Source organism: Ctenopharyngodon idella, chromosome 11 (genome assembly GCF_019924925.1).
Source record: "Ctenopharyngodon idella isolate HZGC_01 chromosome 11, HZGC01, whole genome shotgun sequence".
NCBI lineage: Eukaryota > Metazoa > Chordata > Actinopteri > Cypriniformes > Xenocyprididae > Ctenopharyngodon > Ctenopharyngodon idella.
Window position 1 is genome coordinate 19512382 of NC_067230.1, and position 23234 is coordinate 19535615.

Here is a 23234-nt window from a genome sequence, read left to right on the forward strand (position 1 = left end):
ACCATTCTTGCTGGAAAAAAACAGCTTTAACAAAGCGGTTTGCTGTTTTTATATAGTGTAAGCTGGCCAGAACTATCAAACCAAACCAGTCTGACCAGTATAATTTGGGTGGAGGCTAGTTGATTGTAGTTATCCGATGTGCACAAATAAACACTTTAATTTAAACAGCAGGAAAGCTAATATTAGATAGAAATGATCCACTTCTCCAGCAGTAGCATTAACCACCATTTTACTAATGTAATATGTGAGGCTGAAATGCACAGCTTCTGAGACTTTTAAAAACACTTCCTTGATTGGTTCTTGGCATAGATACAGCTTTGTAATTTCCGTGAGCATCGGTGTGATCTGAACGGCACAGGATGATCATTCTCAGGACAGAGGAACTCGAACAAGCTGAGAGCGTTTTGAAGCAGTTTTTTCCCGAGTCCATCAAGGTGTGTAGATTCAAGAATGTTTTTAAGAAAGTGTTTTGCTTTATACTGAAAAGGTTAACCTATCGGATTACCACAATGCTTTTAGTTTCACCAGCTCAAGAGCAGCAGCCGTTAACAATGACTTGTTTTCCAGGTTTATGGCTGTATATTCAACATAAACCGGGGGAAACCTCACAATCTGCAGGTGATTGCAGACCAGTGGCCAGATTTCACTGTCATTATTTGCAAACCGAAAGTTCAGGTAATATCATTTTATATATATATATATATAAAACGGTACAGGTTTGGTACAACAGGATGACAAAACTTTTCTTTTTTTTATTAAACATTTTTTTTAAACAATATTTTTTTTATTATTTTTATTTTGTTTTACTGAACAAAATGTGTCTCTGTCTTTAAATTCATTCAATTACAATTAAAATGTTCTTAAGGATAAAAAAAATCTATCTCTGCTAATGCTGTAAACTATATAGGGAGCCCTTTCTTGCACATTACTCTAATATTAAAGGTTAACAACAGAGCCCAAACTATTAAACGCATTTGCTATTTATTTTTTAGATAGAATCATCAGCACTCAAATAATAATTTAAAAAAACTTGTATGTAAACATGTAAATTGCACATAAGGCAGTTTTTGCATTAACTTCTATATCAAATTATAAAATTATGTTTCTTCAGTTCATTGTTGTAATATAACTGTTTACACTGTAGCTGTCATAACTATTGTTTTCATGATGGATTTAATTAAACATTAAATAGCAAAGACATCACTAACAGGTTAAGTACAATATAATTAATATATATGGTTATATGCTAATATAGTTCATAGCTAAAGAGTTCATTTCTGTAGCGAAATAAGTGGACACTGAATGGCATTTCTGAGGTAAATGTAATACTACGTGACATTGTTTACAAGCTGTTTTATTGACGTCTTTGCGCGGTTGAAACACTGATTGAACGATTACACTTGATATTATACGTTTCAGTAAGTTGTACTGTATTTTGTCAATATACCTTCAGATGTTGTTCATTCATGTTCATTCTGTAACTAGCCGTGAAGAGGAAGAGATGATCGCGTTCACGCGAGCGCCGTTTGACCTGAGGCGCCAATACTGCGTCAATTACGTCACATCAAAAAACGTCAAAACGGTTTGAATTTCGTGATAAAATCGACAGAATTTGAAAGTTGACAATTTGTTTCTTATCAAAAGTAACAAAACACAGAACATATTGCGATTTTTGGTGGTTAATGCTGGTTAAAAGTGGTTAAGCTACACTGCCGCGCGCGCCCCCTTCTGGATTGGAGTGTAGATTGCCTGTGACTGACGTTATTTCTATCTATCTATCTATCTTTTTGTTGTTTTTACAGGGCACAAAGGATCGAGAAGGAGATTTCAACATTTACAGCATCTACTCAAAGAGCAAAGACAGCCTGAGGAAGTTTCTGGACACACCTGGTGTGATCAATCAAGACTCATTCACATTATTGGCAGGTACAAACTCTCTATTCACCAACTCCTTTATTTGACTGTGGCAAAATGAAACATGCACTAACCTGCTGGTTGATAAAGGGGTTGACATCAAGCATTTAGAAGCGGTTCAGGAGTTTGCGGATCAACATGGACTTCCTTGGAAAGTACAAGTAGTGATGAATGTGTTAATGCTTCAGGATGCAAACCAGCTGCGGTTTAAACAGAGGTACATCACCGTCACATGATCCTCTTTATCAACACAGGGTGATGCCTAATCTTACAAAACATGTTCATCCACCCACTAAAGAAATATTATATCAGCTGTTATATTTTCCATTTATTTTATATTTTGTATGGGTTTTGTATGGAAGCTTGTTTCCCATGGAAGCCCATTTCTGCCACATAAGAAATGTGAAGTCAAAATTATGACATACTAAATTATAATTATGACATAAAAAGTTGAAATTATGATATAACAAGTCTAAATTATGAGATTATGACTTTGTCATAATTATGACTTTTTATTTCATAATTATGACTTTCAAGTCAGTCATAATTACTATTTATGTCATACTTCAACTTTTTATTTCATAATTATGACTTAATGTCATAATTTTGACTGTCATATTTTTGACTTTTTAACTCATAATTATGACTTGATATGTCATAATTTTGACTTTTTTGTCATAATTTTGACTTTTCATCATAAATATGACTTGATATTTCATTATTATGACTTGATATGTCATAATTTTGACTTTTTATCTCATAAATATGACTTGATATTTCATAATTATGACTTGATATGTCATAATTTTGACTTTTTATCTCAACTTAATGTTATATCGAATTTTTAAGTCATAATTTTGAATATTCATATCAGTTATGATTTAGTATGTCATAAATTCTTTAGACAATGTAATTTTAACTTTTATGTAATGTAATTTCAACTTTTTATGTCTGACTTAAATCAATTTCGACTTTTCCTATCATAATTATTATTTATTGTCATAATTTCGATTTAGTATGTCATTTTGACTTTTTACATCATAATTATGACTTTTTAAATCATAACTTTGACTTTTCATCTTATTATTATGACTTAGTAGTATGTCTTAATTTCAACTTTTTCTTTTTATGTCAATTATGATTTAATTTTTCAGAGTTGCGAGTTACAAAGTCAGAATTGCGAGATAAAAAGTCGTAATTACCTTTTTTATTTTTAATTCCCTGGTGGAAACGAGCATCCATAATTTTTCAGGGTTTCTAACTGTCTCTTAATTAAGTTTGCACATTTATTGCTTTTAAATACCTTGTTCTTGCAAAGAGTCTTCTTAAATTTTCATTTTCATTTTAATAGTTGACATTTTCTTATTTCTTTTCACTGATTTCAGTTCAGCAGGTCTCAGATTTTCTCCGCTCAGCGAAGCTCAAGCACATCTGGTGAACAGCACATGGAAGTATGGAGGAGACAGTAACAGCTACAACTCAGTGCTGAACTACATCTCCCATAATCCTTCACTGTGCGTAATCGAGGAGGGCGCCACCGAGCCCGTCTCTTGGCTGCTTGTGTACCAACACGCTGCTCTTGGTTTACTCTATACGTTACCACAACACAGACGTAAAGGCTACGCCAAGTTACTGGTGTCTATCATGGGCAAATCCCTCCTGGAGCGAGGACACCCTGTGTACTGCTTCGTGGAAGAGGAAAATGACACTTCCTACAAGCTTTTCACATCACTGGGGTTCCAGCATTCACAGGGTTACAGGGCGGTGTGGTTTGAGCTCAATAAACGAGAAGACAAGAAATAGAAATGCAAATCACTTCAAATGTCATTCTGGAGTTTTTAATTACTTCATTATTTGTAATATAATTTATTTATATTACGCTCGGTTCTTGGTTGTTCTCCTTCTGTCTTTTCTCCGCAAAATACTTCAGACCTTTGGAGCAGACGGTGATGATGAAGTGAGCCTCATTGATACGCCGGCTCAGCCAAGCCATCTGACCCTCCTTACAGATCTCCAGATGTTCCCAGAGATCCAGAGACACCTGCACATCCAAACACACACATTCAGTCAGATTAATCCACCTGAAACCTCAGAGAAATCAGTCCTGTATCATGCACTCTTATCCACTTATAGACTTGATGTCTTGATAAAGAGCACACTGATCCAACAAGCTTCAATTTCACTTAAAAGCATCAAAGTTTCCCACAAAGAGGCATGTGATCAGCTGGACAAAAAAAGAAACGTTTTCCCCCATTCAATATGACAATATAAACTATAGAGCTTTTATTTTGGCAGAAAATAACCTTAAAGATCCTCTTTTTTGACAACAGGTTTATAAACGATTCTCATTACAAATATGTGAAGATGGTTGGTGTGTTTTGCATTTTTAAATACACAATATTTTATCCACTTTTATACAATGACTGGAGGTCAAGTGTTTATTTCACCTTCTGTAGAAGTATTTATCATTCTTTATCATAGTTCATGTTAACTAATGTAGATAACTAATTACTGTAAAATGTCACCAGCTAATGAGACGATACTGTAAAGTATTCCCATGTTTACTTTGGAAAAACAAACACTGATGAATCATGCACATAATCAGGAACATGTATTAATAAAGTAAATAGGATACATTTATTATTTCATGTTGACATTTAGATTAATATTTGTGGAATAATGTGGGTTACCAAACAGTCAAACTTTCTTCTGCCACTAGGTGGCGTCATCCGCACACATTACAAACCTGTTCTCCAACTCTAAATGACTTGGTTTTACTGACCCCAAACTTTTGAACACTGGTGTTTTTGTACATAAACTAACACTCAAAAAGCCAACGCCTCACCTCACACCCGCAGAAGTCCTGCAGGAAGAAGGCGAAGCTCTGGATGACAGCGAGATGTTTGGGACAGTCTTTACTGGAGTAACAGATGAAGATCTTGGGCCTCGGCCAGGGCCTTTCGACGTTCAGCGCCGTGGTCTGAGACGACGACTCTGAGCTCTCCTCGTCCAGGTGGGAGTAGATGTTCTCTGCAGAGGAATTCCAGATCACAGACGTGAATCTAACCAGGATCAAATGAGATTTGTAGCAAGTGGAAAAAAAGTGCATTTATTGTTTCCATATGATGAGATCTCCTTTTAGAGCACTATAAGAACTGAAAGTAAAGCCTAATTTGTCCAAGTTAGAACAACATATGCTTTTGTGTTACAAACCCCCCTCATCCACCTTTGCAAAAATGCACCATTGCAACCAAATTTTCAGCTTAAAATACCATAGTTATTGGAAAACATCCCATAACTAAAAGCATAAAAACATTAGGGGATAAACTGTTTTTTTGTGTGAAACTGGGACTTGGAGTTGATACGGGTGCATTTGTTGGTGCGGATGGGGTGGAGGCCAAAGTACTGGGAACTGGATTCTCAATTGGTGAAAAAAACAGTATATCTGCTCTGGGTTCAGAAGTGTCTTGTGTAGTCATGTAGTCATACAGGTATTAATTACTTTGAATATTTGCATGTACATTGTTACTACAGAACCACAAAAACAGAAACCTGAAAATATACATTTTATAATCCTACAACTGTTGAGACTTTTTGTTTTTCCCAGTGTATTACTGTTATAATGTTTCACTGAACTTCCTAGAGACTTTGGACATAATTTTTTCCGCATTTATGCAATAAACTGAAAAATAAATTAAAGAATAACAAAAAAAGCAGCTGTATTTGTCCCGTGCTCTGTAAGACTGTCCTAACAACACCACAACCTGCCATAAAAACAAATCAGCTTGCAAAACGTAACAAGGAGAGCCCCGCCGTGGTCTCAGTGTTAACAGCATGAGAATAAGTAGATGACAATGACAGGCCTCTGTACAATCGGACACACAAGGATACCTGGCCAATGGGCCAGTGGCGCAATGGATAACGTGTCTGACTACGGATCAGAAGATTCTAGGTTCGACTCCTGGCTGGCTCGATCTGCCTCTTTTGCTTCTTTGTCAGCCCATGGCAGTTTTATTATTTCGCTTTATTAGCCCTTAGCTTTCATTGCTATTATTATTCGATTGATTCGTTATTATGATAAATTGACAGTCCAACAATGGGCTGTTTTGTCAGTGAGATAACGGTTACCATACAATACCATGCCTGTTTTCAAATGCATTGCATAAGTACATTCACAAGGACCTTGCTCTAATGACCAGTCGATAGTGTCTATCGTGCGATCACAGGAATCCGAGGAAACCGAACCCCCTGGGTGAGACAAATGACAGCTCCCTCCAGCGAGTCTGATACAATTTAATTCAGTAAACCAACCCTTCAGCTCATTCCCATAGTCTTAAAGGGGCGGTCACACACTACAAGCCAAAGGTCACTACATATCCCTGCCCTTGTACTGGCCACACGCATGGCAAGTGCCCCACAAGCCCGACCAACACTTGCCGAAGGTCCCATATGGTCTAGCGGTCAGGATTCCTGGTTTTCACCCAGGCGGCCCGGGTTCGACTCCCGGTATGGGAAGCTCGCCTTGTCGAACAGCCAGCGCGTCTGTCTGTGGCAGAAGCATTTTTAGCCAGCAGTGGAGCTGCAGCAATCTGATAGGTTGTGGTTCCTTTCCCCAGCTGCGTGCCTTCGATAGCTCAGCTGGTAGAGCGGAGGACTGTAGGTGGAAAGTTAGCAATCCTTAGGTCGCTGGTTCGACTCCGGCTCGAAGGAGGTCTTTTTCACACGCAAACACTTTCTTGGCCGCGCCTGAGTTTTGGAAGCGCGCTGCATTGCAAATGCTAAACGTCAATTTTAATACCAGTTTCATCCTACATAAAGTTTTACTTTAAATGCAGGCTTTGAAGTTAACTTTGTCACTCTCACCAGCTAATTTGGCTACTAAATTTTTAAGTTATTGGCTATTTAGAAACGACAATATCAGAATTAAACCAGATTATCAAAATCACTGCTTAAATTTAAATATTTATTGATTTTATATCATAAAATATAATAGCCTTTTAAATTTATTAATTATAATTATTATTAACTAAGGAATCATTGAATGGCTTTCAGTTTTACGATAGTCAATCATTGTTTGCGGATATCATAAAAATAAAATATTTATTTTATATTCCTATTTGGAGGATTTATGAATTTTTTATGAACCATAACCTGCCGAATTGCTTTCAAACCCTGATTATATGAAAATTATATTATTTAAATTATTTATTGATTGCCTTAAGCACAAAACCATCTTTAAACACAAGAGAAATAACACATGTAAATCATCTGAAAACAGGAATCAACCTCATACCTTATTGTGCCAGAATGCAAAAATAGTTGTGGCCATCAGATAAAGTCAGGAAGTGTTTGGCTACAGTATAAATGAAGGAAGCTCACAGATGTCCCTCTTATTTGAGCTGATTTCATCCACAGTGATGCTGACCGCTCTGATCCTGCTGCTGCTGAACCTCAGAGGAGCCGCGAATCTCAAGATCTGCTCCTTCAACATACAGTCCTTCGGAGAGAGTAAAATCTCCAAAACAGATGTGCTGGACATCATAGTGGAGGTGAGCTTTTTATTTTGCATGCTATTTAATAATGAATGCACAATGAAAAAATGCTTTGATGCTATTTTAAAGGTATATTGCATAATTCACTGCTTTAAATTGCATTGTTTTTTTATGTTTGAATGCATAATGAACTTCATATGGTTGTATGGAAAAACACTCACTGATACAAGACTTGGCCGCAGTCTCGCTCTATGAACCGTTGACTTGCTCCATAAAGGAAGAAAACATCAATCCATTGCAGATCAGATAACATTGTGTTACTAAACAAACGTCACTGAATGCTATTATAAATGTAGTGATATGTTTTACTATCTAGTGTGTCAAAACAGGAGAACACAGAGGAACAAGACATTTTGTCATTCTCATTGTTTTTGGGAACACATGACTGCTCAGATATTCCAAGGTCATGGTCTTTATTCTGGATTCTCCTTCCAACAAACAGACTGAGCAAGGGTACGCTCTTCTTTATCTGCATCAATGGTTCCATGAAGAACCTTTAACATTCATGGAATCCTTCCGTTGCACAAAAGTTTATATTGAAAAAAGGTTCTTTAGATTTTCAAATGTTTTTCACGCTAAGAAAAATGGTTCTTTTAAAGCTGCTAACTTTTTTTGGTTGAAAATAATCCAAAGTAAATTTGAGCAAGTACATAACCAGCCAGTGTTCAAAACTATCTTACCTTAGCCCGATTCACAACGGTAAGCTTGTAATAATGTGTTCTAATTCGAGTGGTACTGGTAGGTTTCCGCGGGAAATTCGAGCATGCCGCCGTTCATCTTTGCGTCATTGCCTCATGTCTGTAAACAGAAAGAAGTCCAAGCTATATCGCATGTGATGGATCATTAGCCTTTTTTCACAGCAGCTGGAATAATTAAACTTGTCATTTTGATAGGAGATTGTATGGCATGACAAATTAACGTTAGAGATATGACTGTACAGAAATTTAAATCTACAGGTAAGGCTAATACACGTAGTCACGCAATGCTGATGTTGTTAACACTAACAATTTGAGAACAAAGTATAACAATAAAAATAATTTACACGGTTTTATGTGATATTAGCTAAGCGATCGTTAGATTTAATCACCATTGTAATGCTTTTTTCCCCCTCAGTTGGTCAGAACAAAAGTGGCAGATTTGTCACTTATTTGTTCAGATGACATTTTCCAGTGAAAATTCTTATTTTGGCCGTATTTTCAAGACTACAATCCGTGATTCCGAATCCAAAGTACAGTATCCACCAGCGCAGTGACTGACAGCCACACATTCTCCTCAAAACATTAGATTCATCCGCGCTGAGGAGCCGTGCCGATGCACAACCCACTTACAGATGATGATTCTGCAAATAACCTGCAATTGCAGGTTTCAAACAGAGATGGCAACAAAAAAGCAAAACTTACGGACTAGCTCTAAGGGTACGTTTACACGACAAAACGGAGCTTAAAACGGAGAAGTTTTTCCTTTGAGTTTTCCGCGTACAGGCGACACCGTTGTCAAAACAATCTCCATTCATACGAATCCGTGAAAATGACCAAAAAAGGCCATTAGATGGCGATGAAACACTATAGACTGAACATGTAATGCGCATGTGCATTCACAGATAAACGTTTTTGTTGGTTAAAACTTGTACTTTGAAACCCGTTTTCAGGCCACCAAAACGCCGTTGTCGTGTAAATGAACGGCCAAAACGCATAAAAAGTTTTCCGTTTTTAATTGAAAATGGTGTCCTGTAAACGGCCCCTAAGAACTCTTCACTGGTTCTTTTTGAGGGAAACAAAATGGTTCTTCTGTACCATCGCTGTGAAAAGCCTCTTTTGGAACCTTAATTTTGAAGAGTGAACATACCGTATATGCTGATATGATTTTCAAGGAATGAACAAATAGCGATGAATTTAAACCAATCACATTTTCCCACTGCAGAGCATCGTCCGCTGTGACCTCATGCTCGTCCAGGAGATCAAAGATGCAAAAGGAAAAGCGTTTGATCAACTCATGACTCACCTCAACAGGTAAACACACACATTAAATGAGATAATAAAGTCTTGATGAATACAGTAAAATGACAAAATACTAAATCTGTTGTCCCTCACAGCAAGTCCAGGACACGAGCAGACACATTCAGCTATGTAATTAGTGAAAGACTCGGGAGGAAAACATACAAGGAGCAGTATGCCTTCATTTACAGGTATGTGTGATGTATTAACAAATATTTCATAATTATTAATGCTATATCATATTAATAATGTTGTTTAGCATGCAGTATTGATTTAGTTGAAGGAATGCATATGTGGTTTGATGTACATTCCTGTACATTTAGTAAGAATCCTAAGTAGAATTTAAATTAAAAGGTTTAATAATTTTGCTCTGAACTGCAAAAGCAAAATATAGGTTGGGCTGCTTGCAATTAATAGCCGTACAAAAAATAAATTAAGTAAAAGGAATGAAGCATGGAAGAGTAATGCCAAGTGAAAACACAAAAATATAAAACCATCTGTCGAATGCATATATAATAAAATCAGACTGCAATAATAATTTCGTTATGATCATATCAGACAGAAGATGCTGTCTGTGAAAGCAGTCTATCAGTATCCAGACACACAAACCGGAGACGAAGATGCTTTTGCTCGAGAACCGTTTGTTGTGTGGTTTTCGGCTCCAAACGCTGGTGAGACTGAGAACATTTACAGTGTGGAAGATGAACCTCCATAAACATGATGAAATTATGACAAACATGTTTTTGTCTGTCTTCCAACAGAAATCGAGGATTTCGTCATCATTCCTATTCATACGGCTCCAGAAGCGGCTGTGAAAGAAATCGATGAACTGTATGATGTTTATCAGAATGTTTCACAGCTGTGGCAATCTGACGTAAGATGCATGTTATGTAATGTTCCCTGACTGAACAGAATTCTTTTGCTGTATAATAGCATATAATAGTGATTCTTCTACGTGCCAGTGATCCACACACCTGGTTTTCAGCCTCACTCGGTTTTCATCTCATCTAATTTTGTCAGAACTTCATCATCATGGGGGATTTCAACGCCGCCTGCGGTTATGTTCCAAAGAGGCAGTGGGTGAACATCCGTCTGCGCTCAGATAGTGAGTTTGTGTGGCTGACGGGTGACAAGCTGGACACGTCGGTGAAGACATCCACTAGATGTGCTTATGACAGGTCTGAAGATTTATTTATTTGATAAAACAGCATTTTTCGATTAATCTCAAATGGATGACTGTGATTATACTAAGAATCAACAGGACCTTATTGGTCCTGAAACAACAGATTTGGGTCAGGATAGGGTCAATCTGACTTTTTCCTCTGATTTTATGTGTTGCTCAAATCACTCTTAAAAATAAAGGTTCCAAAAGGGGGATTTTCACAGCAATGCCATAAAAGAAGCATTTTTTCTTAATGTGAAGAACATTTGAAAAATCTCTACTATAAAGAATCCTTTGTGGAATGGAAAGATTTCATGGATGTTCTTTATTGAACCATCGATGCCAATAAAGAACCTTTATTTTTTAGGTGTGTAACAATATATCATGTCACAATATATTGCAATACAAAAATGCAACAATATGTATCCTGGATAGTGAATATGTGTTGTATATAGTTCACCCACAATGAAAAGACAAAAATTCAAGTTTACAGAGTTTTAGTGTCAGTACTACATTAAACTATATATAATGTTGAATATAATGTATAATAATGCAATGAGGGAATATTTGTGAGTCTTGATAATGCCAAATGTCTTATGAGACCAGTAAAAAGTGGCCTACATTATTTTAAATATATCTAGTCAGTGACGGAGTGCAAGCATATTCATCTAAAATAATTCTGTATTTTCAGCATCGGATTCATGAATATTTTTATTCTGGTGTCACCATTGTCCTGTGCATTGGGTTACGGCACCAAGTCCAAGCCTATTAATTTCCACCCCAAATGTAATACCAAATTTAGCATTTTAATCAACAGTACATTTTTTGTTAACTTTTTACCATATGTCTGGGAGTATCGCAATAATATCATATTGTGAGATCAGTATCGTGATATGTATCGAATCGTGACATGACGGTATTGTTACACCCCTAATATTTTTAAGAGTTAGGACTATGTTTGTTTGACAAGAACCCTGTTTCAGGACCAACAAAAATGACACAGGAATACGGACTGCTTGGAAAATCAACCTTTGGTAGTTTAATGGTTAAGGGTCTGATCTTGTTGCATATTATGTATTATGATTTGATATATTAAACATTACTTTCTAGAGTCTAATATATGAAAGTGTAAAATCTCTGTTTGGTCAGAGCAGTAGCCATGTGGACACACTGCAAAGAAAGATTTCTTACTTAATTTTTTTTTCTTATTTTGCATTTTGTTTTTGTCTTACAAATATCTAAACATTCTTAAATCAAGATACATTTACTTGAGAAGCAAAACGACTTAAGATATTATATCAAATATTACGTGAGTTCATGCTTAAAACAAGAAACAAAATCTGTCCATGAAGCAAAAAAAAAAAAAAAAAAACTTCAAAGGGAAAACAAGATTATTTTTCTTGCCCCATGGACAGATATTTTTTTCCTGTTTTAAGTATATACTCACTTTTTTTTCTTTTCTTTCTTTTTAAATTTTTTTCAGTTCAAGTTACTTTGCTTCTCAAGTAAATGTATCTTTATTTAAGAATGTTTAGATATTTGTAATGGAAAAGACAAAAACACAAAATTACACAAAAATACTAAATAAGATTTTTTTTTTTTTTTTGAAGTGCAGCTCTCCGACATGTATAGCATGTTTAAGTCCCGAGTCGTAGTTCTTTCCTGATCCCATTTCCCTCTCTCCTCTTCTAATGCTTCTCCTCCTCTGCAGCTTTATCATAATAAAGGCATAAATGGCAAAAATACAACTTTAAAAAGTCTCAGTTTGATAAATCTCTACTACTCATTCCCATTTGTTGCTCTGCAGGGTCGTCCTCCATGGTGAGAAGATGATTGCGGCTGTGAATCCTGAATCAGTGGAGGTCTTCAACTTTAAAGATGAATTTGGCCTCACTGAGCAGGAGGTAAATATAATCTGAGATCTAAAACCATGTTTATGGGAGATGTAAATAATTTATAAAGGTACACCATGTAGCTTTTGGCCCTCTAGCGATTAAGAAACAAACTGCATGAATTTTGCAGAAGACACACGTCAAAAAGCAGCCAGAGCAACTTTACTCTATTTACAGATATGATCATGAGACACACACAGGCGAGTGACATATGTAGGCCTACACAATTTCCCTCGAAAACCATCCTGACAGGTCTAAAATATAAACACTTTAATAACAGGTTTACCATAGTGAATCAGGGTAAGACAAAAACATGTTTTGAAAGGAATGATGTATTGACCCGTTATGTTCATTTTGAACTAAAAAAAAAGTTGCGTAGTGTACCTTTAAATAACAATGTCACTGAAGTATTATGTTTCCTAGAAGAAAAACAATGGATTAAGCAAACCAATAAACAGCAAGAATATTGAGATTAAGAGAGACTGGGGGCTAGTTGTCACATTGTTACACAATGTTATGACAATGTCTATAAATAAACTGACTTTCAAAAATAAACACTCTTGACAAATATAAAGTAAAATGTGTGACATCTAGCCCCAGTCTCCCTTACAGGAAAGTAAACACTAACAGCTGTCTCTCTGTTCCACAGGCTCTGGCAGTGAGTGATCATTTCCCGCTCTGCATCACTGTAAATCAAGCGCAGAGGAGAGGATAACAACATTCTCCATTTACACTTCTACCGCTCGTCTGATGAGAACGAAGAACAGATTGTTATAAAATGAAGTGGTTATAACATAATCAGAGATTCAGAAAGTGAGCATTCAGTGCTTTATTTAGAGTATTTGTGTAGAGAAGAACAGAAATGCTTCACTGAAAGAAGAAAAGTTTCCAGTGCTTGTTAATTATGAACCAGCGGTCTGCAGTGTTGGTTTACCGGTTGCTATGAGACAGTAGAGTTCGTTTGCAAGGCTGTTATCCATTTAACCCATCTACATTTCTCCATTAATTAACTCTATACATCTGTAAAAGTGCTTTATTGACATTTACATGTAACTTCTACAATAAAGTTCTATCAAATGATTTCAAATCCTGGCATATATGCTTAGACAGAAAATATATGATTTATTTAATTTACAGTAAACAGAAGATTTACTTCAGAAAATGATTCAGAGTATTTTAAATTTAAGGTGCAGTTTCATCCGAGCTGATCGGTTGCTGTGGGAATATTAAAAATGCCATTCCTGGCGTAGAAAGTGTTCCGTACGATCCCAGATCTCCCGCTGGCTGGAGTCTTGCAGTCAATCTCATAGTCACCTGAGGAAACAATGTCAGTGGAAGATTTTCAGAATGACATGTAGCCATTATTATTAAGCTAATATTTTGCTATTAAACACTGAACGTTCAGCATCAACCATTTTACTAATACTGCTAACTGTATTTGTTTTTATATACACTACTATTCAACAGTTTGGGGTCAGTAAGATTTTTTAAAAAGAAATTAACGCTTTTATTCAGCAAGAATGTGTAACAGATGTAGGCTAGCCACGGATGCTAGCAATTGAGGGTTTTAGCGTCCTTGTTAGAGCACCCGACTCCCATGCCAGCGGACCGGGGTTCGAGTCCCACTTAGAGCGGGCGATACATTAATACTTACTATTCATCAAAGAATCCTCTCAAAAAAAGTCGCTACTTTGCTACTGATAATAATCAGTAGCAAATTAGAATGATTTCTAAAGGATCATGTTACAAAAGTTATAAATTCCCACTTTCCTCACCTAGTCTCCATCCATAATCCCAGGACGAGAGAATGGGGTAATCAAACTTTTCTTCGGGGCCTTTTTGGGCTCGTTTCCTCAGGTACAGATGTCGTCCTTTGCCTTCGTGGGAGAATCCCTGATAAAGAGCCGCTTTAGTCTGCGGGCTCACGGGCCTCATCAGAGGTGCTTCACTCAGGGACCGCCGCACTATCGCGGGCGCCTCGCGCTGCTTCTCCTGCGTGTGGACCACAGGGGGCAGCGTGAGTTTAGTGGCAGATGGAGGGTTAAAAAGCCCGATGGACTTGGACCTACGAGACGTGAATGTTGTCGGGTATTCTTTGCTGTATTTCATCTTCCACGCCAGCCGCGTGTAAGCCTCCTTCAGGATCAGCTCACGGTAGAAGTTCTGGTCCTGGGTGGTCAGCAGGTTCCTCATGTCTCCTGTGAGCTCTGACCGCGCCTCTTACTGATTAACGGGACAGTGAGGCCACAGAAACCTAAGAGGTGAAGAGCCGACCAATCAGAGGGAAGATCACTCAGCAGCGGGAGAGACGAGAGGCCATTTAAACAAACACACACTAAATGTGCTGACAGAAGAACAAAAGAGACTCACTGCAGAGAAAGAAGACAAGAAAAACGATAGGGTCTCAAAGAGAAGAAATACAAAAAAATGACAAAAAGGATCCCCTCTGCTGTAAAGCCACCATCCCCCCTTACCATCCCCTTTAGATTAACAGTGGAAGTCGTATCATGTAAATGACATTTTAAAATTCTCCGTATGATAATTAACAAACTATAAATAACAGCGATTGACCAATCAGAACTCAGTATTGTAACGCGCGCGCACAGTCACGCCGGAGCTCTGAGCTTTCGTCGTTTTTCGCGCTTGTTCAAAAGGATCAGGAGAACGGTTCAAACGCATCTTTGGACGTTTTTTAAAAAGAAGAGAACGGAAGGTATGATATTAATTTGATTAATGTTTTAAGAACATTCCCCTGACACATTAGAACGAATAACGAACATAGCTAAAGTGCATTAATGCCGTAAGAGCTAACTACATATACGCGTATTTATTTATTTTCTTAACAGTGGTTATTAACAGTGGAAATCTTATCATGTAAATGGCATTTTAAAATTCTCCGTATGATAATTAACAAACTATAAATAACAGCGATTGACCAATCAGAACACAGTATTGTAAAGCGCGCGCACGGTCACGCCGGAGCACTGAGCTTTCCTCATTTTTCGCGCTTGTTCAAAAGGATCAGGAGAACGGTTCAAACGCATCTTTGGACGTTTTTTAAAAAGAAGAGAACGGAAGGTATGATATTAATTTGATTAATGTTTTAAGAACATTCCCCTGACACATTAGAACGAATAACGAACATAGTTAAAGTGCATTAATGCCGTAAGAGCATATATGTTAACTACATATACGCGTATTTATTTATTTTCTTAACAGTGGTTATTAACAGTGGAAATCTTATCATGTAAATGACATTTTAAAATTCTCCGTATGATAATTAACAAACTATAAATAACAGCGATTGACCAATCAGAACTCAGTATTGTAAAGCGCGCGCACAGTCACGCCGGAGCACTGAGCTTTCCTCATTTTTCGCGCTTGTTCAAAAGGATCAGGAGAACGGTTCAAACGCATCTTTTGACGTTTTTTAAAAAGAAGAGAACGGAAGGTATGATATTAATTTGATTAATGTTTTAAGAACATTCCCCTGACACATTAGAACGAATAACGAACATAGCTAAAGTGCATTAATGCCGTAAGAGCATATATGTTAACTACCTATACGCGTATTTATTTATTTTCTTTAATAAATAATTATGGGCTTTGTTCATATTCCGCTGTTTAAAAGCGTGAACCACCCATTCAAGACACAGATAATAAAGAACGACACGAGATTACAACACGAGATCATACTGTATTGCAGAAATCAGCTAAAAGATAGAATATTAAAAAAAAACAAAAAAGGAGCAGAAAACTATCAGCAATAAGCATATGAATCTCAACAATGGTGACAACAAAATATTCAGACAATCAGATCAACTCTGGACATCACAAAAAGCTAATAAAAAAACCACTGCAAAAATGAAAGCAAATAGTTGGAATTAAAGAAAATAATAGCATAATTTATTCATGCTGTGATGCATGCTGAGTATTTTGTACTATTGTTCCCAGCATGCATTGCAGCATGACACTTTTGATTGTCACCATTGTTGAGATTCACAAAAGTGTCATCCCGCAATGCATGCTGGGAACAATAGTACAAAACTCCCAGCATGCATCACAGCATGAATAAATTATGCAGCTGAATTGTCCTATTATTTTCTTTAATTCTAACTATTTTGTTGTCACCATTGTTGAGATTCATACACTGATTGCTCATATCTGTGTTTGTTCATTGTAGTTTATAGTTTTCTGCTCATGGTTTTTATCTTATAAGAGTTAAGAAACCAACTAATGGAAACACCAATCACCATTATGGTGACTTCAAATGAGTGTTAGCTTTCAAGAACTTACGTAGATGAATGACATAAAGTCAATCTGGTTAGCAATATGTGAAGCTGTAATGATGTTTGTGGAGTTGTTTAATCCTCCTCTGCTGAGATCTGGAGAGATTAAATGTCTTTTATCTTCAGTTGATTTCATCTAAGGCTGTGGCTGAAGTCTGTTGTAGCTTTTGTGCTCTGGTTTCTATCTTATTTTAATATTACTTATGTAACAGACATAGGCCAGTAAGAGCTGTGTGTGTAAACCTCACACATGCTAGTGGCAGCCGTCTTTAGACTCCTTGTTAAAGCGTCTCATTCCCACGCTGGAGAACCGAGTTTGAGGCCTGCCCAAAGCGAGGTAAGTGGGACCTGAGGTGAAGGGTTACATTGGTGCCGTGACCCGGATGAGAGTGAGGTTTAAGGGGTGAGTGTAACAGATGTAGGCCTGTAAGATCTGTGCATGTAAACCTCACTCCCCCTGATCTCAAGAGGCACTCTAGAGACTGTGGTTAATATATTACATGAATATAGCCTATTATATAAATTTTAATAATTGTATATACTTTTGTCAGTCTTTATTTTTTATTTGTACATAGCTTTGGTTTTAGTTTAGGTACTTTTAGTTCTAAATTTCAGTTATTCATCTAATATTTGATACTTTATTTCAGCTTCATTTCCTACATTTATTTTTAATAGTTTTAGTTAACAATAACAACACTGGCTGAATGTTATTCATTATTTATTTTAATTAGCAGGAAATACAGGTTTGAAACTTGAGGGTGAGTAAATAATGGTAATTGTAATTTTGCCTGAACCTTTTAATCAAGTGTTGTAATGCTTAGACCTGTCCTGAAGGTGGCAGCAGAATGTTTCTGGACTTTACAGGCCTCATCTACAATATTACAAATTCAAACCCACTGCAAACAGACACAAAGCACTTTCTCCCATGTAGACTAATTTAAATTCAAATAAAGGCTTTTAATTCAAGTTACACTCAAATTTCCAAGACATAACATACATGCATATTTATAGTTCCAAAGGTCATGCACATTATTCATGATTTCCTAATGCTTTTTTTAGGCAGGATTAGCGCTTATAATCCTGCCTAAAAAAAAAGCATAAGGAAATCATGAATAATGTGCATGACCTTTGGAACTATAAATATGCATGTTCGTTTGATAATACATTTGCTGTACTGTATTCAGGGTCATTTCTATGGATCAAGGTGGCCTCTTCACTTCCTGTTAGTGGGAGTCTAAACAACACAGTTAAAGGAACAGTTCACCCAAAAAAAGGAAAAGAAAAAAGCATTTGATCATTTACTCACTCATGTAAACAATGCTGAAGAAAATGCTGAAGATAATTAACAAGACATTGTAGATTCTGAATTCTTTATTCCAGTCAGTTTTAATAAGCAAATGTACATCAAATCTACTCACGTGTTTCACAATAAGGCACTAATGGCTAAATACAAAATACGCCCCTTGCCCTTAAAACACTTACAAAATACTTCACCACTGGAGTATCAAAACTAGTAGAATTAAGACAAACAAAGATCTGAAGAATGTAAAAGAGATCTGCATAAATCTATTACTGTGACATGTTCATATTAGAGTCTTCAAAAAGCCAGAAAATCTGATTAACTGAAAATACTGGATCTTGAGGGCTTTGCAAGTCTAAAATCTTGATATATAGTAATTGTTTTATTTATTTCCCCTTTGTCTCTAAACTATTCAATATGTAGTGGTGAAACCGTTGAGATGAGTACAGAAGTGCTTGATTTGAAGTCCAAGTGTTTTGATTTGTGAGTAAATAAACGTCACAGCTCAGTTTATGCAGTGAGAATCGAACACAGACATGGAAATGTTATAATATGTGAATTAAAAGTGACAGTATGTTAGAAAGAGACGAACAATTAGAGTCAATATCAGTAGTAAAGAGATGTTTGGGTGTGAAACCCTGATCAGTTTGTTCATACACGATCATTTTATCTTTTCAACACTCAACCTTAAACTTGCTATGCTGAACTAAATTGACAAACAGGGGAAATGTACAATTCGTGCATCATAACAACATGCCGTCAACGTTACCGTCATAATGCGTCACATTCCAGTCGAAAACCTGATCAAGTGCAAAGTTCAACAAAATGAAGAAGGTCTGAATGATTCACTCGCTGATGCCTTCTTTTTATTTTTATTTTTTTACAGTGTCTTTCTCTCTCTCAGGAGTGTTTTGGGTTAACCGCAGGGAATTATGGGACAGTGACTTGGAAGGGTGAGCCTGGGATGTGTTCGTCTCCCCATTTAACTGCCAGGACGTAGTTGCCCCGCTCCTTTAAGATGTAGCTGACATTGTACTGCATGTTTCCCATGTGTTTTACCAAGATCTCCTCGCAGGGCGTCAGAGGACCATGAACACCGACCAGGAGCATGTTCTTCCCTGGGAAACAAAGACACAGATACAAGGTTGTTCAGCACATAAAAGTACAGGCAACTAAATGTAAAACTATTAGAGGGATTAACACACACACAGACACATACACAGACACACACAGACAAAATAGTAATAATAATAATTATTATTGCAATATATTTATTATGTATATACAATGCAAAAACAATATAGTAAATATAAAAATAATGGTACAGTGGTTTAAAAAAAAAAAAACCACAATTATTCTTATTAACAATAACAACAACAACAATAATAATAAACATATATTAATAATAATAATAATAATAATAATAATAATAATAATAATAATAATAATAATATTATTATATAATGTAGGGTGAATTTAGGTTGATTGGGACACTTTTTCCAAGTCATTTCAATGGCAAAAAGTGTCTCAATCACCCTGAATTCACCCTATTAAATTAATAATAAAAATAAATTTTATATATATATATATATATATATATATATATATATATATAAAAATACACACACATACACACAAAATATTAATAGCTTTTTGTTGAATGCATGTGTGTACATTTTTCCTAGTAATAAACTGACGTCTCACCTGCTTTACTGCAGTCGACAGAGAAAGTCGCTTTCTGGCCCACGAAGGCCTTACTGAGACCTGGACCTCGACTGAGAACCTTACTGGCGTCAGATGCGGCTCTGGGAGATGCGCTGTAGGAGTTCACGCTGCTCTGCCTGGTCACTGACTCCACCATCAGAGTGGACATCTCGCTGGCGTTTGTCACGTTCACCAGCCGAGGACCTGAAGACCAAATGGAGAGTTGGACATTTCGACTAACAACTGAATCTCAATCCGTTATCAAACACCATCATACTGAATCGTTTAGGTTCAGATCAGACATCCAGTTCTACACACCTGTGACTTTGGCCTTAAATGGGCTTCCAGTGATGTGGTTGGGGCCACCATATTTGATAGTGATGATGTAGTTTCCAGGGGCCATTGGTGTGTAGTGCACTTTAAACCCTTCAGGACACTCCTGACACTCCATCTTCACCTTTGACGGGCCCTCAATAGTGACAGACAGAGATCCTGGCCCAGCTTTGGTGTTATTGATGATAAACTCGGCCTGGTTACCTGTCAGAGGAGACGTGACAGTGAGCATGAGAATGTAGGATGATGAACTGTTTCATGACAACTACAATATTCTCATTTCCTGCTTCCTGTCAGCCATCAAAATGTTGTCACAATGACTGTTCGGAATAGCGTACTCTTTCCTACTCTTGCTATAATTCATACTCCAGTGCAATTTAAAAAAAAAAATTTGCTAAAATTTGTTTTAATATTCATTTTATAATGAATCCAAAAGCAAAACACGTGAAAAGAACTATAAAAGGGAGTGAAAATGGCAAATGAGCGGTCCTCTGCAGACATCTATCGGTTATACTGGTAATTTCATGTCATTTTCATGTTAAAAGTGTTTGTTTTCCACCAGGTGACTGAAATCCTCCACTAAAGCATGGCACATTTTCAAAGTTCACATTTTACATCTCAGTGAATGAAAGTGAGAATTGTAGATCTTCTTTAAAGTCATTTTACTGCACAAATGTAAAGTTAAATTAATGAATGTTAATGAATATTAGCTGGTTATTTAAAATGATTAGAAATTAAATCAATATTCAGGGATTGACTTTATGGGGAGTGTGTAGTTCATGCCTACCCTAGTACACAAACATTACTTTTTTTTTTAAATCATACCCTCATTGGGTTAAATCATACACTCCCCTTGCTGTGAGACGATAAACAGCGAACATTCGTCTGTTCAACCTCAATCCAGTGCTGGTTTACACTGACACTATCAGACTTGAACAGCTGGAAGCTATTCTGACACTTTGTAGGAACAGGCCATTGTAAAGCCAAATTTATTCTTTCCTCTAAGTCAACCATGTGGCTTTTTTGTCTTTAGAGTTATGCAGTTGAAATAGATTTCTAGCGAGGCATAATAATGCTGCCGACATTTTGAATCAGTTCTGGAGCAGAGCTATACATCTCACTGAGTTTTAGACTTTTTCTGCAACTTCCAGAGTTGTTAGACGAGTTACAGTGAAGACATACATTTATTCTGGATGTGATCCATGAGAAATAGGTAATCCAAGATCCTTCTGTTTAAATCATTTTTCTAAAACAATGGGGAGCGTTCAACATGAGCGAGAGAGCGTAACTTCCTTTCGACATGCCAAGTCAAAAGGAAACATCAAGCAATCAATATTCATAGTGCTGAGAACACATTGAGGCATAGAGGAAACTTTTATTTCTGCATAATTGTTTTTAGCCCCGTGCCAACAAGTAATGTGTGTCCAATTAATGTCAAAAGCATTACCTGTGGTTCCTCTTTCAAGACCGGCTCCGTAGGCAGTGACGAGTCCGGCATCGCCACTCTGTCCCGGTTCTCCCACGCGAACCTGGAACGGACTGCCAGGGATGTGCGTCCCATTGAACTTCACGTCGATGACGTGGATGCCGTTCTCTCGCGGGATGAAACGGATAGCGTACTTGTCTGGAAAACGAAGGGTAAATTAACCAGAAAGCCAAAAGAAGAACAGGAGCAGAACTAATGACAAAAATAATGGCGATTCTCAGCGGAAAAAGGCCTGCAGTTCCTGTATATTATATACCTTTAACCTAAAATTTAAGTTTAGATAAGTGGCTCTACTAACACAATGTCCTATGTTAGCATGCAATTCATTATTTTAATGTTAATCTGAGTTTTTGTTCTAACTAGAAAGCAGTGTACAATTGGATGTTGGGTGACAAGATGCTTGTTATATGAAGCATCTTATGGCAGCAAAATGAGTTGTAAATGCAGTTTCATGTTAAAATAATAATAAAGTCCTTTCACTTTTAGTTACAACAGAAAATGATTTAATGCTTGAAATGCATCACATCTAGTTAGGACAGGTTGTTAAAGCTCATTATCATCTCACCTTGCTCTAGTTCAGACACCACACACTCCTCCAGCGCTCCGGACGGGCTGTGAACTTTGGCATCGATGTTGCCCTTTGCCCCGTTCAGACGCACTGCAAATGATGCGGGCTGGTTCACCTTCAGACCCGACTCCTACATTAGTGAATAAACAGTTTAGAACATCTCAACAGACCTATGGAGCCAGTGCATTCTGGGAAAGGCTGTTGATGCACGTACACTGCCGTTCAAAAGTTTGGGGTTGGTACGTTTTTTTATGCTTTTGAAAGAAATCTCCTACGCTCATAAAAATTGCATTTATTTGATCAAAAATACAGTAAAAAAATTGTGAAATATTATTATAATTTTAAATGGCTGTTTTCTATGTGAATATATTGTAAAATGTAATTTATTCCTGTGATCAAAGCTGAATTTTCAGCATCATTACTCCAGTCTTCAGTGTCACATGATCCTTCAGAAGTCATTCTAATATGATGATTTGCTGCTTAAGGAGCATTTTAAAAATTAAAAATAAAATAAATAATAAAACATATATATATATATATATATATATATATATATATATATACATATATATATATATACATATATATATATATATATATATATATATATATATATATATATATATATATATATATATATAAAAAATTAAAACCGAGGAAACATCAACACATTAAAATAGTTTTAATATTTATATTTTAATATGAATACAAAGTAAAAAAAAAAAAAAAAAAAGAAGAAAAAAAAAGAATAATAATAAGAATAAAAAAAAAAAAATGAAAAAAATAAGAATCTTTTGCAATATTATAAATGTCTTTACTGCCACTTTTGATCAATTTAATGGATTCTTGCTGAATATAAGTATTAATTTCTTTCACAAAAATATTTTTACTGACCCCAAACTTTTGGTAGAGAATAAAAGATATATATATATATATATATATATATATATATATATTTTTTTTTTTTTTTTTTTTGTTATATGGTTTTAAATGTTTTAAATATGCATAATAAATAAATAAAAAAAATCTATAAAAAGCAA

General features: G+C 36.2%; 5 protein-coding genes and 3 non-coding genes across 10 annotated transcripts in view; 5 read left to right on the forward strand and 3 right to left on the reverse strand.

Moving 5' to 3' along the window:
- Window positions 1-63: 63 nt before the first annotated feature.
- On the forward strand, window positions 64-4554 carry si:ch73-106k19.2 (glycine N-acyltransferase-like protein 3). Its single transcript, XM_051913096.1, has 5 exons — window positions 64-434; window positions 568-675; window positions 1803-1926; window positions 2005-2131; window positions 3300-4554. The coding sequence occupies exons 1-5, from the start codon at window positions 360-362 to the stop codon at window positions 3715-3717; spliced, it is 852 nt and encodes a 283-aa protein (XP_051769056.1). The 5' UTR covers window positions 64-359; the 3' UTR covers window positions 3718-4554.
- On the reverse strand, window positions 3785-7328 carry LOC127522799 (interleukin-17 receptor D-like). 2 transcript variants are annotated; one of them, XR_007932723.1, is made up of 3 exons: window positions 7208-7328; window positions 4760-4944; window positions 3819-3955 (listed from the first exon to the last, which is right to left on the reverse strand). XR_007932723.1 is itself a non-coding variant. In XM_051913098.1 (2 exons), the coding sequence occupies exons 1-2, from the start codon at window positions 5021-5023 to the stop codon at window positions 3785-3787; spliced, it is 435 nt and encodes a 144-aa protein (XP_051769058.1). In that variant the 5' UTR covers window positions 5024-5622. The 2 variants fall into 2 exon arrangements, 1 of the variants encoding a protein (XP_051769058.1); XM_051913098.1 differs by lacking the exon at window positions 7208-7328 and having other exon boundaries at window positions 3785-3955; window positions 4760-5622.
- Window positions 5815-5887, forward strand: trnar-acg (transfer RNA arginine (anticodon ACG)). Its single transcript has one exon. It is a non-coding gene; the product is annotated as a tRNA-Arg (tRNA).
- Window positions 6358-6429, forward strand: trnae-uuc (transfer RNA glutamic acid (anticodon UUC)). Its single transcript has one exon. It is a non-coding gene; the product is annotated as a tRNA-Glu (tRNA).
- On the forward strand, window positions 6538-6624 carry trnay-gua (transfer RNA tyrosine (anticodon GUA)). Its single transcript is given in 2 exon segments — window positions 6538-6574; window positions 6589-6624. It is a non-coding gene; the product is annotated as a tRNA-Tyr (tRNA).
- On the forward strand, window positions 7284-13594 carry LOC127522796 (deoxyribonuclease gamma-like). Its single transcript, XM_051913094.1, has 8 exons — window positions 7284-7463; window positions 9387-9475; window positions 9559-9651; window positions 10019-10131; window positions 10222-10334; window positions 10481-10638; window positions 12430-12526; window positions 13164-13594. The coding sequence occupies exons 1-8, from the start codon at window positions 7296-7298 to the stop codon at window positions 13227-13229; spliced, it is 897 nt and encodes a 298-aa protein (XP_051769054.1). The 5' UTR covers window positions 7284-7295; the 3' UTR covers window positions 13230-13594.
- On the reverse strand, window positions 13329-14808 carry LOC127522798 (protein ATP6V1FNB). Its single transcript, XM_051913097.1, has 2 exons — window positions 14290-14808; window positions 13329-13828 (listed from the first exon to the last, which is right to left on the reverse strand). Exons 1-2 carry the CDS (start codon window positions 14705-14707, stop codon window positions 13710-13712), a joined length of 537 nt encoding a protein of 178 aa, XP_051769057.1. The 5' UTR covers window positions 14708-14808; the 3' UTR covers window positions 13329-13709.
- A 3348-nt stretch (window positions 14809-18156) lies between these two features.
- Window positions 18157-23234, reverse strand: part of LOC127522284 (filamin-B) — an 81898-nt gene continuing 76820 nt past the window's right edge. For both annotated transcript variants that reach the window (XM_051912068.1, XM_051912067.1), the window contains 5 exons: window positions 22192-22324; window positions 21588-21764; window positions 20126-20344; window positions 19808-20011; window positions 18157-19221 (listed from right to left, as the gene is read on the reverse strand). In XM_051912068.1, coding sequence (XP_051768028.1) covers window positions 19034-19221; window positions 19808-20011; window positions 20126-20344; window positions 21588-21764; window positions 22192-22324 — 921 coding nt within the window. In that variant the 3' untranslated portion in view covers window positions 18157-19033. The remainder of the gene's footprint in view (window positions 19222-19807; window positions 20012-20125; window positions 20345-21587; window positions 21765-22191; window positions 22325-23234) is intronic.

Excerpts from the sequence above, each read along its gene's own strand:
- si:ch73-106k19.2 (XM_051913096.1), top strand. The coding sequence starts at position 360 with ATGATCATTCTCAGGACAGAGGAACTCGAACAAGCTGAGAGCGTTTTG. Across the intron at positions 676-1,802 it reads TTTGCAAACCGAAAGTTCAG|GGCACAAAGGATCGAGAAGG; the intron begins GTAATATCATTT and ends TTGTTTTTACAG. Across the intron at positions 2,132-3,299 it reads CAGCTGCGGTTTAAACAGAG|TTCAGCAGGTCTCAGATTTT; the intron begins GTACATCACCGT and ends CACTGATTTCAG.
- LOC127522798 (XM_051913097.1), bottom strand. The coding sequence starts at position 14,707 with ATGAGGAACCTGCTGACCACCCAGGACCAGAACTTCTACCGTGAGCTG. Across the intron at positions 13,829-14,289 it reads GGATTATGGATGGAGACTAG|GTGACTATGAGATTGACTGC; the intron begins GTGAGGAAAGTG and ends TTGTTTCCTCAG.
- LOC127522796 (XM_051913094.1), top strand. The coding sequence starts at position 7,296 with ATGTCCCTCTTATTTGAGCTGATTTCATCCACAGTGATGCTGACCGCT. Across the intron at positions 10,132-10,221 it reads GTTTTCGGCTCCAAACGCTG|AAATCGAGGATTTCGTCATC; the intron begins GTGAGACTGAGA and ends GTCTTCCAACAG. Across the intron at positions 10,639-12,429 it reads ACTAGATGTGCTTATGACAG|GGTCGTCCTCCATGGTGAGA; the intron begins GTCTGAAGATTT and ends GTTGCTCTGCAG.
- LOC127522799 (XM_051913098.1), bottom strand. The coding sequence starts at position 5,023 with ATGCACTTTTTTTCCACTTGCTACAAATCTCATTTGATCCTGGTTAGA. Across the intron at positions 3,956-4,759 it reads AGGACTTCTGCGGGTGTGAG|GTGTCTCTGGATCTCTGGGA; the intron begins GTGAGGCGTTGG and ends TTGGATGTGCAG.